Below are 19521 nucleotides of genomic sequence, written 5' to 3'. Positions count from 1 at the left end.
ATTACAGTGTTTAATTTAGGCCAGCAGGGATACGCACTGAGCTTTTCCTCTTTCTGCTTTGCAGATTTCTAAGATGGGACTGGAAGTTAATATATTGTGGAACAACATAAATATTTGTGAAGTCTTGCAAGGCACATAAAGTAGTGGATGACTGCCGCTGGTTGCATTTGGTTTGTTGCCCTGCCAGTATGTACAGAGGGAGCTTGCTTGTAATACATATGTATTAAGCTTGTAGCACTAACAAAGTATAAATTTTTAAAAGCTATTTCAAGGAATGCATTTGGTTGCTGGGAATAAGATCCTTATGCAGATCTTTAGTGGATTCCTAAGGGCCAGGTTCAGCAGGAATGTGAAGGAGCTGTGTTTATGCAAAGGTTTCGGCACTAAAAGGCTTGTCTATATGATGAATGCTTCAGCTCTTACCAGGGTCAGTGTGGAGACCACGAGATTGCGCTAAGAGGCCTTAAACATTCACACCATGAGAGACGAAAGTGTGTACAGCTCTGTGATGAAATATTACATAACGGAAAGCTACTTCCAGCTCTTCCCCAAAAAAATGGCTCAACTCCTTTTATATTGACAGTTAATCATCAGAAAAAGACAGCTGTTTACTTAATTTAGGGATAAGTGGAAGTTTAGAAAGAGAAAAGTTTTAAATGGATATTTCACACAAAAATATAAGTTTTGTGATAATTTACTCACCCTTTTGTCTTTCTAAGCCTGTATTACAATCTTGTATATAATACTATATATATGTATATGTATGTATATATATATATATATATATATATATATATATATATATATATGTGTGTATATATTAGGGCTGGGCAAGTTAATGCGTTATCGCATTAACGCATTAATTGATTAACGGCGACAATTATTTTACCGCACATTAACGCAGTTTTTTATTAAACAAAAGTCCGTTGCTCACTGGCTCTGAATACACATACAGACAAACCATGAGTCAAAGGAGGCGTGGGATGTTGATCAGTACTGGCTTGGGATGGGTGTCATCACGCGTCTCAACCAATGAGAACATTTGGGTTGGGCCTAAGACTGCAGCAGCGCTCACGACTTCATAATTGGGAAATAGGTAGGGATGGGCGATACCTCTTATTTTATTTTCGATCCGATACCGATACCTCTAAACTAAACTGATCTTTTAAATTATTAAAATAATATAATCAGTAATTATACTCACTTAATATTAGATTTTAAAGCCATGTTTTTTTACATTTCATAGGCCTTTTTTATTTACACTGTCAGAAATAAAATATACTATAATTGTATTTTAGCCCTGTACTGGGGCAGTAACCTCAAAGGTGCAACTATACCCCTAAAAGTGAGCATTTAGTACCATACAAGTATGCATGCTTTAAGGGTAGATCAGTTACAAAGGTGCACCTTTGAGGATACCTCATGAGAAATAAACATGGTGTTACATAAGTACTAAAATGTATTATTATTATTATTACCATGGTAAATTTGTGGTTACTGCAGTTTTAGTACAAATACCGTGGTAAACTGTGGTTACTGTACCAGAACGAAGCGCTCGATCATCTGTGTGGAGACTGCGCATTGTGCACGAGCGCCGAGAGAACTGATAACAGCGGCACTCGCCATAACATTCCAGCGATAGATCGGCTGTTATTTAACACAGACCAACAAATCAAATCGAGCAACTAATCGAATGTTTCTTTCTTTAGGTACATCCATGCGTGCCGTGAGATGTTGCAAAAACACATCCCACTGCAAATTACGCGCATACAATAGTAGCTTACTTTGAGGAAACTATTACAAATATTCCACAAAATGGAATATTCCACAAAATTTGTTCCACGACTTTCCAAAAGAGGAGAAAAATATTGAGAGACTGACATACATATATATATATATATATATATATATGTGTGTGTGTGTGTGTGAAGAGTTTGGTTCCAAAACCATTCTAAAAAAATTTGAGTTCCCGCCAAAATCAGTATTGTATCTGGTCGGTATTGAAAAGTCAATTTTTAATTTTACGCAAAATGCGATATCCGCGGTGTTATTCTCTCATGTTTTCAAATGCCAGTCTCCCTTCTCTGCAGAATGCGATACATCCGCTCAACCAATCACAGCGCACCATTCCACGCATTGTAAACAGTAACGACGCTTTGAATACACCCGGCATCCTAGACACCCATATCTTTGAAAATCAAAATCTGGATTAGAATTTTTAATGTTATTATAACCTAAAGATGCGATGTGAAAGTTTGAAACAGAAAATAGTGGTTTTCATCTTGCCACTTTCTTGGTAAAGAAAACACATTTTTAAAACAATTAATCAAAATGGATTTATAGTATATATATGTGTGCGTATATTCAAGCAGCACAACTTTTTTCAACATTAATAATAATAATAAAATATTTTTCCCAATATTAATGTTTTTACTGCATTTTTTACTGTTTGTGTGCATACAATGAAAGACAGTGAGGTCTAAAACAACACTGGACCCTATTGTTTTCCACAAAAGAAATTAAGTCGTGCATGTTTGTAGCAACATGAGGTTGAGTAAATGATCACAAATGTTTAATTTTTGGGTAAACTAAGAGGAAACTGCAGTTTATTTCTCCTAGTGTCCATGAAACACCCTTGGATTGACAATGAAATTTTTTTGGTGGTAAACTTACCATCTTTTTCTATTGAAATAAAGTATGGCATGCCAAAAAACGTAAAAAAAAAAAAAAAAACTTCAGATGTTGACTTAATGGTGTTGCTAATGCACTCTTAAGCTACACGTTCAGAACACTGTTTGTTGTTTGAATCACTGAATTATTGAATGGGCCAGTACCCTTTCCTATGTATTGGCTCCTTTGAACTCCATGATGACGTAGAAGCAGGATGGCCGTTTGATGTGCAGACCTGAGAGCTCTAGCAAAGGGAACCTCAGTTTGAACTGAATATCCTCTCTGAGGTTCATCTCCTTGGAGCGGTCCCAGCTGCCTACTGAGTGGTGACTATCTGGCCACTGTGTTTACGGGGCGCAGCAGCAGTGACCCTAAGCAGGAGGCAGAGCTAGAGGGCTAGTGTTTATGACCAGGCTATTAGCAGGCATCAGGCTAATGCTTCGCTTTTCCAAACAGTGTAGGATTGATGAGGGCGGTGGCGCTAAAATATTACCTTAGCCATTCATTGCCCAGCCGGGACGCTCATCAGCGGTTGTGAAGAGGACCACGAGTGTTTACACTAAGCCACAGAGAGAAGGGGGAGAACAGTCAGACTGATCTAATGCACCTCACTGATCCACAGGGGCATCCACATGCATGCTTACTACCTTTGTCTGTACCTTTCATTAGTTTTCCCTCATGTCTGGGGTTGGGAAATGAGAACCAGTTTTGAAATGCATTGCAATACTATTCATGGAAACTGCAATGCAGCCACTGGATCTACAGTTTGAAACATACAACATAACCAGTATAGTCCATTTCCAGAGCTATTATGAGCCAGATCTTTTTAGTGAATCATAAGCAAACAGTGCGATCAGTAGTTCAATTGTTGAGTGAATTGTTCTTATGAATCGGTTCTTTTTAGTGAATCAAAACCACACAGGACAGCCAGTGTAGTTCATGTGATTCCTGAATGAATATTTTTAGTGAATCTTTTTAGTGAATCAAACACATACACCTTACTGTGTTTTGTAGTGCTTAAGACTTGTGACACTTAAAGGCATAGTTCACCCAGAAATGAAAATTCTGTCATCATCTACTCACCCTCAAGTTATTCCAAACCTGTATGAATTTCTGAATAATTGAATGAAATATGAAATATACACTACCGTTCAAAAGTTTATTGATGGTAAGTGTCATGAACCACGCTAGGCTTGTTACAAACCCATATACTATTTATCACAGTAAGTGTTTTTTAATGTTTAAAGGGGTCATATGATGCGATTTCAAGTTTTCCTTTCTCTTTGGAGTGTTACAAGCTGATTGTGCATAGATAAGATCCCTGAAGTTGCAAAGACTAAAGTCTCAAATCCAAAGAAAATTTTAAATACTGTAACATTATAAAGTACCTATCCTATCCTATTATGTAATATTATTACAATTTAAAATAGCTGTTTTCTATTGCTATATATTTAACATGTAAACTATTCAGGTGTTGGCAAAGCTGAATTTCCAGCAGCCATTACACCAGACTTCGTTGTCACGTCATCAGAAATCATTCTAATATGCTAATTTGATGCTCAAGAAACATTTCTCATTGTTATCAGTGTTGTGTAGATTAATATTTGTGGAAACTGTAATGCATTTTTTCACTTGTCGGAAGGAGGGACTTTGTAGAAAACGAAGCGTTTGAGAGAGGCGGGGCATAGAGGACCTACAATAATGTACAGTATTTGAAAAATAATGTGTTTTTTGAACATTAAAGCATGTCAACATATTCTGTCACACCAAATACACAAAATAATGCTCTTTAAAAAAGCATCATATGACCCCTTTAAGAAGTGCCTTATTGCTTGCTTAGGCTGCATTTGATCAAAAAATTTTAAATACTGTAACATTATAAAGTACCTATCCTATCCTATTATGTAATATTATTACAATTTAAAATAGCTGTTTTCTATTGCTATATATTTAACATGTAAACTATTCAGGTGTTGGCAAAGCTGAATTTCCAGCAGCCATTACACCAGACTTCGTTGTCACGTCATCAGAAATCATTCTAATATGCTAATTTGATGCTCACGAAACATTTCTCATTGTTATCAGTGTTGTGTAGATTAATATTTGTGGAAACTGTAATGCATTTTTTCAAGATTCTTTTACATCACAGTATGGTGAGGGGCGTAACATTTCCGTCTCACGCTTGAGGTATTCGGCCAATCATAACGCACTGGATAGCTGGCCAATCAGAGTGCACCTCGCTTTTCAGACCGATGAGCTTTGTAAAAATCGACGCATTTCAAAAAGGCGGGGCATAGAGGAGAAACAATAATGTAGAGTATGTGGAAAATAATGTTTTTTTTTTTACTTTAAACCGCATAAACACATTTCATTACACCAAATACACAAAATAATGTCATCATATAACCCCTTTAATATATAGTTGAAAAGAACAGCATTGAAATAGATGTTGTTGTATAAAAATGGAAAGCTTTTGAACGGTAGTGTAGTGCATTATTTGTGTGTTTAGTAGTGTTGTTAATATATAGTTAAGGACAATTATTGGATTGCATGTCACCTCTTAAACATCTGTGAAAAGGAGTAAATGTACCTTTTGCAAGAATTGCTTTACATTTAGTCATTAGTATTTAACAATTACCAAACCAGAACCGTTAAGAATTGTAAACCAAAAGCATTAAATTCCTTATTTTTTTCCCCAACCCTTATGATTTTTTTTCCATAGAATGCTGTCTGTTCATTTGTTGAAATACTTGGTAGTATAAAATTTGCACAATTCTCTGAGTAACTGCTACAATAACTCTGTTTACTTAAACATGGTGCCTCCAAACTTTTCTTCTTTCTCTGCTTTTGACCAATCACAGACTGCAGCATATCCTACAGTTTCTCTGTCATAAAAGCATACCCTATCCACAGGCAGTCGAAAGAAAAGAGCAAAATCAGCATACAGTCTCTTGCTTATGTGCAATTTAAAAAAAAAAAAGTCCGGATTTGGTTCTCTTTTGTTCGACAACATGCCCCATATCGCCTGGTTACCACCACTGTAAACACTTATGTATTTACCCTGAGCAAGGACAAAAGATATCGACATGGAGCTCTGCCATGAGCAGAGATGAATTTATGCTTGAGGAGATCGAAAGCCGAAAGATAGACTGTCACCATAACCAGAAGTAAATGAACACCCGGAGAGACCCAGGTTTCTTTTCACACACTGTCCTGACTTGAACAAGCTTGACAAAGGCAGGCAAATCAGCGTAACAACACATCCGCAGGGATTAAGTTAGGATTTCATCTTGTCATACAGAAGATAGCGCATTAGACCATGGAATCTTGTCAATGCAATATCTTTTCTTTGTCAGCCTTCCTAAGATGTTCAGTAATACCTCACTTGTTATATCAGATTTGTGGGTATGTACAGCTTTCCAGACTCTTTATTAGGCATTCATACCTCTCTAAGGCTGCAGATCTGTCAGCTGTGATCTGTAAACACTTCAGTGGAAAACTCTTTATTATTAAAATAAAAAAAATTCTGGTTTAGGATTCCTCTTATTAATTCAGATTCTTTAATAGTCCGTAATGCACTTATAAGTCTGCGATCTGCCGTAAAGCAAGAAGACGAAGAAGACGAAGAAGACGCGTCACGCCGGCTGTTGAGAACGCGCTCAGGACAGTTCGGACATTGCGGTGAATCAGAGGTAAAAAAACGATATAAATACTGTTCAGTTTCTTGCACAGACCGATCGTTTCGTGTCTTTACACATCAATGTATTGTCACGAGCCACATGGTTTAATTTGGTTTTGTTTGTGTATGTTTTTTTGACTCTGAAAGCCGTGATTCCCATTCACTTCCATCATAAGACTGACACTGCAACAGTTTGAGTTAAAAATCTTTGTTTGTGTGCTACTGAAGAAACAAAATCACGTACATCTAGGATGCCCTGGGGGTAAGCAGATAAACATCAAATTTTCATTTTTGGGTGAACTATCCCTTTAAGGATTTTTTTTAGTAATTTTAAGCACTAAATTTGATTAAATAATATTTGGGGGAAAATGTATTTCCATTGATGAATTATGAGATAATTTTGATAACAAATACATTTCAAGCAAATTTTTTAAAAACTGTGTGTTGATGTACACTTTTTATTGACTTCACAGGCTTTATGTGTAGATTCACTAAAGAACAAACTCATAAGAACCATTGGTTCAGGAATCTGACTACAATGTTCACTCGGTTTTTTGATTCCCTAAAATGGTTCATGAAAATCATTGTTTGGGAATCAAACTACTCTTGTCACACTGTATGGGTTTGATTCACTAAAAAGAACCAGCTCTAAAGAATCATTTGTGTGGGAACGAGTTGGACTACACTGGTTGAGCTGTGTGATTTGGATTCACTGAAAAGGTCTTATAAAAGTAATTTGTTCAGTAGTCAAACTTCAGTAAGCAACTATACACTTTGTGCTATGGATTTAGTAGTGATGTTTTCATTTGTTTGCTTTTTTTAATCAAAATGGATCTTTGTTTTTCATTAGTGAATTTCAAGAACACATTCAAATTCTCTGACACCTCTGAGAACCATAAAAAATGGTCAAGATAGCACATTTAAACTCAATCTTTGGGTTTAATACACGAGTTTCACAATTTGAGTTGATTTACTGAAATAAATGAACTTTTCCACGACATTCTAATTTATTGAGATGCACCTGTATATTTCGTAAACCTCAAACAACGCGTGACATCTCTTGATAAAGTATCATTTTTGACATGCCTTACATCAAACACACAACAAAGCACCTGTCATCAGCTCTATTTGTACTAATGACACCTGCTGCAACTCTTGTCTTTTGACCCTTAAACTTTCCATAAAAAAAGAAAAAGAAAAGAGATTTCATCCCCAGCTTAGTAAACATCCCACCCCCTGCCTCCATGCCTCAGTTTAGACTTAGATTAGCACCGTAATGATGGCTTGGCCTAATGAGGCCTGAGGGACGAGCTGTGAATGGGGCTGTCTGGAGTACCGCCATGCTTCTCTTCAGCCAGCATTGAGATTACGGCAGCGAAGGAGAAAAATGGAGATCCACCACAATCCCCAAAACTGAAAATTGAGGTGATGTCCAATGATGCGCACATCAATGTGGGCCACATGCATCAACACAAACTATTTTAAATCATATGTGACTTCGTATATATCATATAATAGCTACATTTACTTCTAAATGCCCCATTATAGCTCAAAACTACCCAGCATACTTTCCTCCCATGTCATAATGCCATAAATTCCCTCTCTCCTGTCTCTTAGCTGTGTTTGTGGCCTGTAAGCCTGTGTCTAATTGCCAACATCTGTCTGACGGGTTACTAATGATGGACGCAAGCCACTGAGGAAGCGGAGTGGATGAACTATTAGTGGGCAGGAGTAAAGATGCACTGGTTTCCAAGTACCAGACTACTTAATCGATCCAATTTTCCAGCCTTTTGTGGTTAAAAAAAAAAGACTGGATCCTGTTCAAGTAGCCAGCTATAGTGTGTCTACACCAATAGAATTGTGTCTGAATTAATTGATTTTTTTTGCATCTCCCAACGAGGATCATTTCATTAGAAGGATTCATCTGTTCTGTTTGCTTAGTTGTCAGTGGATATTATGGACTAACTAGTGGTTTGGTAAAAGATGAGACCCATAACTCCCAGTTTTTTATTTAATTTGCCTCTCGTAACCGCGTATCCTCTCTTTCTCGTCATCTCACAGTATGCCTGTTGCTTCCCCAGTCCCCTCTTTTCTGGATAATTCTGTGGGCCCTTGAGTTTGTAATGTGAGCAGGCGTGGGTGAATGAGAGAGGGAACGAGCGAGTGTAGGCTCATGGGAGGAGAGAGGTGAAGAGGGCCATAATAGCTAGCCAGATGGAGAGAGAGAGAGAGACAGAGCCGCCCCACTTCACCCATAATAAGGGGTAGTGCTTTTAAATGCCTATTTTACAGCCTTTTTCCAATTCAATTTAATTAACCCCTATTTCCAAGCAATTTGGACCCATGTTGTCATGGTTACAGAGGCGGGATGATGGGATACTAGCGTTCCACCTGAAATGGATCCGTATGTATATGTGTGCAGGCTAATGCAGTTATTTATTTTTTTTTACAGATATGTGCAGGCTCAGTTATGATTTGAGGTAATATGCATATGCTTTTCATTCTAATGTGATTTTCTTGCTGTTTCTGCAGGATCTTTCCGAGGGAATACCTGCTACAGCATGTGCACCTCTACTCCTTGGCAGACCTGCAGCAGGTAATTTTATCTCTTTTCTCTCCATCTCAGTTTTTCTTTATACACTTACACATGTAAGTAGGCTCACACGCATCTTTTTCATGCTTATTTCATGCTATGTGGGAAATTCTGCTGAGTGGAGTAAAATTCTGTAAAATATGTTTCTTACTTAAGAGTGTTTAAATTAACAAAGATTTCATAAGCAAATGTGTAGGATGTAGAATGTTGAAGGATTTCAAACTCAAAAACAAAAAGTATTGAAAAGAAATGTCATTGCAATAGATACAACATATCAATCCAAATGGCACTGACAAGCAAATTATGCCTTTTTTTTTTTTGCTTGTGTGAAGTGATTTCTCATTAATTTCACATCACAGAGGTGTCCTAGCATAGTAACCACAGATATTCATCACTGTAACAGTAAATATCATCTAATAATATTTTTTCTTTGCATATTTAACAGTCTAAGGTTTTTCTTTTTTTTCCCTTTTTTTTTTTTTTTTAAAGAAATAATTTCATTCAGCGAGGATGCAATAAATTGATCAGTAAAAAACATAAAAGTGGTAACGTTTAAAAAAAAAAAAAAATTCAAATAACCCAAGAAACTATCATGGTTTTCACAAACATATTAAGCAGCACTGTTTTCAATAATAATAAGTGTTTCTTGAGTACCAAAACAGCATATTGGGGTTATTTATGATGGGTCATATGACACTTAAGAGTGGAATAATGGCTGCTGAAAATTCAGCTTTACCATCTTTACCATTACATTTTAAAAATATTTACAGTATTTTTAATTAAATAAATGCGGTCTTGGTGGGAATAAGAGACTTCTTAAAAAAATATTACTGACCCAAAACAGTTGTGTGTGTTGCCTTTTCATTTAAAACAAAATAAACTTAAAAAAAATTTTTTTTTTATGCTTGACAAAATAAATACATGCTTGACATCCAGGACATTCATAAATTTTTGTGTGGCTGATGTGTTAACATCTTTTTCTGGGCCTGTATGTTCACATTCCTCCTCGTCCCACCTGATTCTGATAAAAGACTTCAACATTCACACACACAGTCACACACACACACACACACACCTGTAGCACACATCATCGCCATGCAGAGTGTCTGTTCAGTGTCATCTGGCAGTGGGAGTTGAGAGGCTGTGAGAGTGAACTGTGTTTTTCACACCCTTCCTCTCGAAACCCTGACGCTCACAGAGTCACTGTAGATCTATGTGCAGCCTCAATGTCAATGACACGTTAACCTTCTGCTTTTCACTTTCTGTTGTGAATCCATCTGTAATAAGGTTAACAGGATTTCTGCAGGTCTCAAAAAGGTCTTGAAAAGTTATCTTAAAACTAAACAGAAAGTCTTAAATTCATAAAATTGTGCCATTAAATGTTGCATAAAAGAACATTTATACTTTTATTTTTAATACTTTTGTTAGTATTTTTGTCTTGTTTTCCAATACAAATATCTAAACAACTTTAAATCAAGATACATTTACTTGAGATACAGAATGAAGATATGAAGATTTTTTTTTTTTGTGAAATGAAGTGACTTTATGCTTTAAAGTAAGAACAAGCATCTTTTAGTGACACGAAAACTTGTTTTCTCTTTGATTTAAGTTGAGTTCTCAGAGCCCACTGGAAGATATTTGTCCTTTTTTATAATCATGAATTCACTTTATTTTTATTTGTTGAACTTTTCCCAGAAAACATCTTAATTTAAGCTTCATTTGCACTGAAAAACAAAACAAAAGTACTTCGAAGGATCAGTTTTGTGCAGTGTGATGATGTGATGAAAAAAAAAATTTGTGAAATTAATTAAAAAGTAATGGAGATCAGTTGGAAGTTGTGCTGCAGTACAACACATTGTGTTCTCTTTAGATATTTATATTTAGAGAACATATTGACATATTGCGTTCCCTTTCATTTCTTCCTTAACATTTCTTTAATTGGTCTTAAGAAGTCTTAAATTTACCTTTATAAAACTTGCAGAAATCCTGGTTACAGCTCATAATTTTATCAATTGTAATTCATTTGCTCCTGTTTTTTGGCTTATTGCAGCAACGTTTTTCTCTATTCTCACAGTCATCATTAAAATTTTTATTGAACTAAAATTAAGAAATGTACATGCTTGCATGCTTGAAATAACTATATGTCAAGAATATAGGAAACTGTGCTCTCATACATATCTCTCTCTCCTTTCCTCAGCCCCCTGTTATCATGCCTGAATGTTTGTCACTCCTCTGTTTCTTAGGAATGACCCTTGCCCTTATTTTTCTGTTGCTCTCAGAACATCTCTTCTCCTGTCCCACATCCCCTCTCCCTTCTGTCTTCTGGTGGGAGACTGGAGTCCCTCTCCACCCCACGTTGCCCCCACCCAACTAACCTTTTTTTTTTTTTTTTTAAAGAAATAATTTCATTCAGTGAGGATGCAATAAATTGATCAGTAAAAAACATAAAAGTGGTAACGTTTAAAAAAAAAAAAAAATTCAAATAACCCAAGAAGCTATCATGGTTTTCACAAACATATTAAGCAGCACTGTTTTCAATAATAATAAGTGTTTCTTGAGTACCAAAACAGCATATTGGGGTTATTTATGATGGGTCATATGACACTTAAGAGTGGAATAATGGCTGCTGAAAATTCAGCTTTACCATCTTTACCATTACATTTTAAAAATATTTACAGTATTTTTAATTAAATAAATGCGGTCTTGGTGGGAATAAGAGACTTCTTAAAAAAATATTACTGACCCAAAACAGTTGTGTGTGTTGCCTTTTCATTTAAAACAAAATAAACTTAAAAAAAATTTTTTTTTTATGCTTGACAAAATAAATACATGCTTGACATCCAGGACATTCATAAATTTTTGTGTGGCTGATGTGTTAACATCTTTTTCTGGGCCTGTATGTTCACATTCCTCCTCGTCCCACCTGATTCTGATAAAAGACTTCATCACATTCACACACACAGTCACACACACACACACACACCTGTAGCACACATCATCGCCATGCAGAGTGTCTGTTCAGTGTCATCTGGCAGTGGGAGTTGAGAGGCTGTGAGAGTGAACTGTGTTTTTCACACCCTTCCTCTCGAAACCCTGACGCTCACAGAGTCACTGTAGATCTATGTGCAGCCTCAATGTCAATGACACGTTAACCTTCTGCTTTTCACTTTCTGTTGTGAATCCATCTGTAATAAGGTTAACAGGATTTCTGCAGGTCTCAAAAAGGTCTTGAAAAGTTATCTTAAAACTAAACAGAAAGTCTTAAATTCATAAAATTGTGCCATTAAATGTTGCATAAAAGAACATTTATACTTTTATTTTTAATTCTTTTGTTAGTATTTTTGTCTTGTTTTCCAATACAAATATCTAAACAACTTTAAATCAAGATACATTTACTTGAGATACAGAATGAAGATATGAAGATTTTTTTTTTTTTTGTGAAATGAAGTGACTTTATGCTTTAAAGTAAGAACAAGCATCTTTTAGTGACACGAAAACTTGTTTTCTCTTTGATTTAAGTTGAGTTCTCAGAGCCCACTGGAAGATATTTGTCCTTTTTTATAATCATGAATTCTCTTTATTTTTATTTGTTGAACTTTTCCCAGAAAACATCTTAATTTAAGCTTCATTTGCACTGAAAAACAAAACAAAAGTACTTCGAAGGATCAGTTTTGTGCAGTGTGATGCACAGAAGGTACAGTAAAAAAAAAATTTGTGAAATTAATTAAAAAGTAATGGAGATCAGTTGGAAGTTGTGCTGCAGTACAACACATTGTGTTCTCTTTAGATATTTATATTTAGAGAACATATTGACATATTGCGTTCCCTTTCATTTCTTCCTTAACATTTCTTTAATTGGTCTTAAGAAGTCTTAAATTTACCTTTATAAAACTTGCAGAAATCCTGGTTACAGCTCATAATTTTATCAATTGTAATTCATTTGCTCCTGTTTTTTGGCTTATTGCAGCAACGTTTTTCTCTATTCTCACAGTCATCATTAAAATTTTTATTGAACTAAAATTAAGAAATGTACATGCTTGCATGCTTGAAATAACTATATGTCAAGAATATAGGAAACTGTGCTCTCATACATATCTCTCTCTCCTTTCCTCAGCCCCCTGTTATCATGCCTGAATGTTTGTCACTCCTCTGTTTCTTAGGAATGACCCTTGCCCTTATTTTTCTGTTGCTCTCAGAACATCTCTTCTCCTGTCCCACATCCCCTCTCCCTTCTGTCTTCTGGTGGGAGACTGGAGTCCCTCTCCACCCCACGTTGCCCCCACCCAACTAACTAATTACTGCCATTCAGGTGCAACGGGCAGAAAAACGAAGCGTGACAGTCCTGCCTCTGCTTCCATTCCATTCTATTCTTCCCCAACATCCCATTGCCTGACACTATACCTCTCTGACCTTTTTTTTAACATCTTTTACATTCTACATGTCAATTACAGCTTGTCTTGTTTTATTTTATTTATTAATTTATAGTAAATTTAATTCATTCATTTATTTTTAATGAATTCTGTTAATTCAGTTGCTAAATGAAATGTTTAAATATTTATTTTTAAACTCTTTAAAACTCTTTAAAACTTAAACTCTTTAAACTCTAAAACTCTTTAAACCTCTAACACTAAGTATGATGAATTGGGGGATGCTTTCTCTTTCTTTTTCCCAAGGCTCTGTCTTGCTCAGTATTGGGTCTGTTGGTCTTAAAACAGAGTACAGTGTTACAAACACATCTGGGTGTCAAAAAAAAAAGCATAATATTTTCTGTTTTATCCAGTTTATTTTAAACTAGTTATCTTTGTCACAACAATTTGGCCCGTACTTGCATCTTTGAAGTGAAACGGCGCAGTTCTCTGTGGTTTTTAAATGCTCTCTGTACTGTCAGTACTTTGTCCCTCTTCTTGTGTACTTCTTATTCATGGCGTTCGCCGCAAAGCCTTTATGCTGTCTCCCCCACTGCCTCTGTAAGGCCCAAATTTGAGGCATTTCCCATTCACGTCACATTACTTTCTCTTTCAGCTTCTTAATTGGCTTACCTTATTAAGGAGCCATTTTCTTTTAGTGTTGCTACTTAATGCCGGTTCCTCCGCAGCTCTGGAATGCTCGCCCTCCGTGTCGAGGTCACTGAATGCTGAACTATCTCCAGCAAGACTCCAAACACTATAGACTAAAAACAAATGCTGTCCCCATTTAGTTCAAACAATTAGCACAGAGTTTTGGGCAGTCTTCTTTTTTTTTTTTAAATGACCCCGTTGACCATATTTGTTTGCCCAGAAGCCAGTTTTGTTTGGCCACTGCCTTTTGTTTGATATCTCCACTGGAAGAGTAAGAAGAGTTAACAAGTGCACCAACATGGACACAAGTACGAGTGCGATATAAATGCTAATTGTATGTGTTGTACCGAAGACAACAGCATTGGTCTTGCCAACAATATGCACTTAATTGAGCTCAAACGACAACATTCAGGTCCCCAGAAGTTACATATGGGAATTTCTGCAGGTCTCAAAAAGGACTTGAAAAGTTGTCTTAAAACTAAACAGAAAGTCTTAAATTCATAAAATTGTGCCATTAAATGTTGCATAAACAATGCTTTTGTTAGTATTTTTGTCTTGTTTTCCAATACAAATATCTAAACAACTTTAAATCAAGATACATTTACTTGAGATACAGAATGACGATATGAAGATTTTTTTTTTTTTTTGCGAAATGAAGTGACTTTTTGCTTTAAAGTAAGAACAAGCATCTTTTAGTGACACGAAAACTTGTTTTCTCTTTTATTTAAGTTGAGTTCTCAGAGCCCACTGGAAGATATTTGTCCTTTTTTATAATCATGAATGGGAATCTGATGAGTTACATCAGCTTTCAGTATATCCATAAAACCATCATTCTTCAAGTATACCTACATGGAACCTGGTCTACCGTGACCAATACATTCACATGGTCCACGTATATGATGAAACGTCATGCCCACTTCACACTTGACCCTGGCAGGCCGTCTCTCTCTCACTTCCTCACACACGCTGGTTGTAATCCTGTTTTGCGAGGCCCTGGCAGGGAGGGTGTTATCCAAACAGAGCTCACTCTCTTTTTTTATCTGTCTAATCTGGGCCCTTTCTCTACCATTTAATGGAGCGGGCGAGGACATTAGGGCCAGGGCTGAGGAGGGGATGAAGAAGTAGGCGCTAAACTGTGGTTTTAGGGGATTAAGCAGCTAACGACAAAGCACATGCGAGACAGGAGCAGAAGGTGGGGGATTTGGGGGGAGTTGATTTGGCAGACGTCACCCATGCCCCCCGCAATAGCCACAAAGATGCTGTTTTTAGTGAGCTACCTGACTTTGAAGCATGTGTTTCTTTTTTTCAGCATAATTTGAATAAAACACTGACTTAAAAATGAACACGAGTTTCAGAATGTTGTAGTATTTGATTTCTACCTTTTGTTTTAATAAGCACTTTAAGCTGCAAGTTTGTGTGAAGGTTTTACACAAATGTGCAGTTAAAGTGTTTGTTAAAGCAAGAGGCAGACATGATCATGTTCTGCAACTGGATTTGAGATGATCTAGAGTGCATCTTCAGTGCTTCAATAGATGAACTGACCATCTAAATATTTAATGTACACTACTGTTCAAAATGTTTTAAATGAAGTCTCTTAAGCTCAACAAGGCTGCATTTATTTGTTTAAAATGACAGTAAAAACAGTAATGTGGTGAAATATAATTACAATTTAAAATAATTCTTCTATTTTAATATGTATTAAAATTTAATTTATTCCTGCAATGGCAAAGCTGGATTTTCAGCAGCTGTTACTCTAGTCTTCAGCGTCACATAATACTTCAGAAATCAGTGCTCAAGAAACATGTCTCATTATTAAATTTGAAAACATTTAACATTAACATTTTTGTTAAAACATGGTGCAATTTTTTTTTTAATGATTCGGTGATGAATAGAAAGTTCAAAAGAACAGTATTTATTTGAAATAAGAGTCGTTTGTAACATTATAAATGTATTTACTGTCACTTTTGATCAATTTAATGCATAGTGAACTGTAATGTATAAAAGGTATATTTACATTTATTAATACTGTTAATGTATAGTAATATTTTAGGTATTATTTATTAGATTAGATAAGATTCAACTTTATTGTCATTGTGCAGAGTACAAATACAGAGTCAATGAAATGCAGTTTGCATCTAACCAGAAGTGCAAAAAGCAATATGTGTATAAATAAATATATATTTGTGTGTGTATATACAATAAGATTTTTATGGAGTGCAAAGTTTGAGGTACAGAAGCAGAGACCAGCTTGGTGCAATTGGTTGTAAATACAAGGTGCAAAAGGGGAGGCATAAACTCAGTAGATGCATTATACAGAATAAATATAAAAACACTTATGTATATATGATACATATATATATGGTGTACAGTGCAAATGGCATTATGAGGTAGAAATGCAAAGGAATGTGTGAAACCTATCCTACTATTTAACTGACCTCACTGAGTTTTAATTACTGTAACTCATTTTAATCAGTTGAACCTGTAGCTGTTCATGCATAAATTCACACTTTCACTACTTTGTCAGTAACTCTCTTTAACAGCCCTCTAGCTCTTCACAGTCCCTCCCCATCAAGCCTGGTGCAAGTGTACTCGCTGTTTCGCTCACCGTGCCTGCTAAATTATTGAAATGTTTAATTACTCCCTCTGTCAGCATTGATCAAGGGGAGTATATATCATCTTTACCAAAGGACGGCAAGTGTGCTCACCCCGCCTCTTTGATTGGTGGCTTGCAGCGTTTCCTTAATAGCTTGCTATATTACTCCTCCACATGGGAAAAGGCGCAGGGTATTGCCTTCATGTTTCTGTCAGCCCAGTCAAAGAAAAACAGGGGTGTCTGAACTGAAAGCTACTTGATGGATGGATGGTTAAGGGCTCTCCTGGTGCCTCTACTGAGAAAGCCTGCCAACAGCATCACCTCTATGTTCATTGGGCAATGACAGTGACTGCTTTATAGCAGTGTGGGTCTTTCTGATTTGAGTCCTTCTGGCTTGCGCAGTGCTTTGGTGGAATGTGAAGAATTTTTTTTCTAATAATGAAATGCTGAAAAGGGATATAATCAAAATATTCTTAAAATGGATTTAATTTAAGAACTTGGTTTTATTATTTTCTTTTTCTTTATTAATTGTATTTATATTTCTTGTATTTCTTTAAATCATTTTATTTTAATTATCTAGAGCAGCTACATTTAAATGCACTATATAAAAATAAAGATTATTATTATTATTTTATTTGTGAACATGGTAGGGCTGGGTTTTGTGGCAATGCCTATTTTTCAACCTTTTGACTATTTAAATATCATATAAAAATATTTATATACTATATTATAAATATCTGCAAAATGTTTGCTATGAAATGGCTTATAAGGTTTTTTTTATTTATTATTTAGTTAGTTATGTATTTATTTACAATTAGAGGAACCCTCTGTTTCAACAAAATTAGTAGATTCAGATTGTTTTTTTTTTTGTTCATAAATCCTATATTGCCATAAAAATCATAGTGTCTTAGAGTGCAGTACATTAACTCCCAGATTCTAAAATTAGGCATTAATGCACTAATGCAAGAAATGTACACTTTTTGATGTACAACCCTCAAATATAACCTTACAAGCCATGTTTAAGTAACTAAACATGATCCGGCAACTTTGGCCATGGCTGAAGAGTCTAGATTCCCTGTTCCCACACAAACCTTCCCCTTTTCAACCCATTCTCCCCGTTCACGCTGCGTATGTGTGTGCGCGTCTTTCGTGGGACACCGCGGTGGTCCTTCCTTTATTCTTTCTTTTCCCCCGAGCCCTCGCGTCCCACCCTCCCAAGCTCTCCTCTCTGCTCCACTGTCCCCTCTTCTCCTCCTCCATTCTTTGGCTGGCTCCTTGTGGAAGGGCTGAAGAATGCTGGCAGGGCCTTTAATTGGTGTGCTGCAGTGCTGCCAGGTGTAGCCACTTGTCTCTGCCCCCTTGGTGAATATGCACTGGAGGTCTAGGCCCCTTCCCCTGTCTCATTCAGCTGCCCACAATACGGCTTCTTCAGCGCCCCGCTTTCAAAGACCAGGCCGATTTTTAACTACTCTGGCCGATAAATGGCATTCACATATTATTTTTTGCAAACAGTCTCCCAAAAGGAATTGCCAACCCCCCACTCTCTAAGCATTCATTAGTTTTCATGTGGATTCCTGATGTGATGTCTTTTTTTTTTTTTTTTGTACTTGGCTCCCATTGTAGCATGTTCTTAAGTGTTTGTCCAGTTTCTGAAATTCTCAGATAAACCTCTAACTGTTAACAGGAGGGCCAGTAAATGATGACGTTTCATGTGGATTTTTGATGTGATGTTTTTTTTTTTTTTTTTTTGTACTTGGCTCCCATTGTAGCATGTTCTTAAGTGTTTGTCCAGTTTCTGAAATTCTCAGATAAACCTCTAACTGTTAACAGGAGGGTTACTGTCCATTTGATAATGGAATTTATTTTTGATTTTTGCATGGATATTTCGAATCTGCTCCTCTCTCATAGCTGTTGAACACATTTAGTGAAGCCCATTTTATAGCAGAATCACTTGGGTCACGTTTTACACTTCCCTAGGTTCCTCCTCCATACTTTTCCATCCTATTTCTCAGCACGTTTAAAGCTTATAGGTTGGCCTACAAAGAATCTGCACCTGCAAAATGTTCCCTGAAAGTTCCACAGACTTTAGATTATCATCTTTCACAAAGTTCTACACATCCTCTGTTCCTTTGCATTTTTGTTTATTAGTGTTTTGGTGAATTTACATCAGTTTTTCTGCTAAGTGTAGCACTCAATTTACACATTTGCCAATACATTCTGCAGAATTTCGAGATTCTGTCTTGTAGGGTGGACAATAAACTGGTAGAAATTTGTCAGCTGTTAGAGATTTTGACTATTGCTTTTATCACAGTTACCCTCATGTGATGCTGCAGTGTTATGAAAGTTTTAGTTTAAATGTTCAAGTGATTTTAAACCATTCAATCGATTTTAAATTGTTCAACCGCTATAAGAGACGAAAGAAACTCAATTTGCTGTCTGATAGATGGTTTCTATGCACATACATCTGGAATGTGTGCACAAAAAGCTGCCAGTCATACCGTTTTATGTACTACATTTCTGAAGTATTTATTTTGTTAGACCTACATGAAAAATCTAAAGCACTCTTTATTTAGTTTGTATCTTTACTGTTTTTGTTTTTTGTCCTATTGCTTGTAATTAGTTTATTTTTTCTTATTTGTGACCCTGGGCCACAAAACCAGTCATAAGGGTCAATTTTTGGAAATGGAGATTCATACATCCTTTGAAAGTTGAATAAATAAGCTTTCCATTGATGTATGGTTTGTTAGGATAGGACAATATTTGGAATCTGGAATTTTGGAATCTGAGGGTGCAAAAAAATCGAAATATTGAGAAAATCGCCTTTAAATTTGTCCAAATGAAGTTCTTAGCAATGCATAATATATTTATGGTAGGAAATGTACAAAATATCTTCATGGAACATGATCTTTATATCTTAATGATATATATA

General features: G+C 36.0%; 1 protein-coding gene across 2 annotated transcripts in view; it reads left to right on the top strand.

Moving 5' to 3' along the window:
- plekhm3 (pleckstrin homology domain containing, family M, member 3) overlaps positions 1-19521 on the top strand; it is a 45858-nt gene that overhangs the window by 19941 nt on the left and 6396 nt on the right. Inside the window, exon 6 of one of the 2 annotated variants that reach the window (XM_016545359.1) lies at positions 8882-8945. In XM_016545359.1, the coding sequence (XP_016400845.1) occupies positions 8882-8945 (64 nt within the window). Of the gene's footprint in view, positions 1-64; positions 570-8881; positions 8946-19521 lie in introns of those variants that run through there. The other variant, XM_016545360.1, reaches the window with a different exon arrangement.

This window comes from Sinocyclocheilus rhinocerous, unplaced genomic scaffold (genome assembly GCF_001515625.1).
Source record: "Sinocyclocheilus rhinocerous isolate Xijiao unplaced genomic scaffold, SAMN03320098_v1.1 scaffold1842, whole genome shotgun sequence".
Lineage (NCBI taxonomy): Eukaryota > Metazoa > Chordata > Actinopteri > Cypriniformes > Cyprinidae > Sinocyclocheilus > Sinocyclocheilus rhinocerous.
This window is presented reverse-complemented; position numbering and strand designations above follow the sequence as displayed.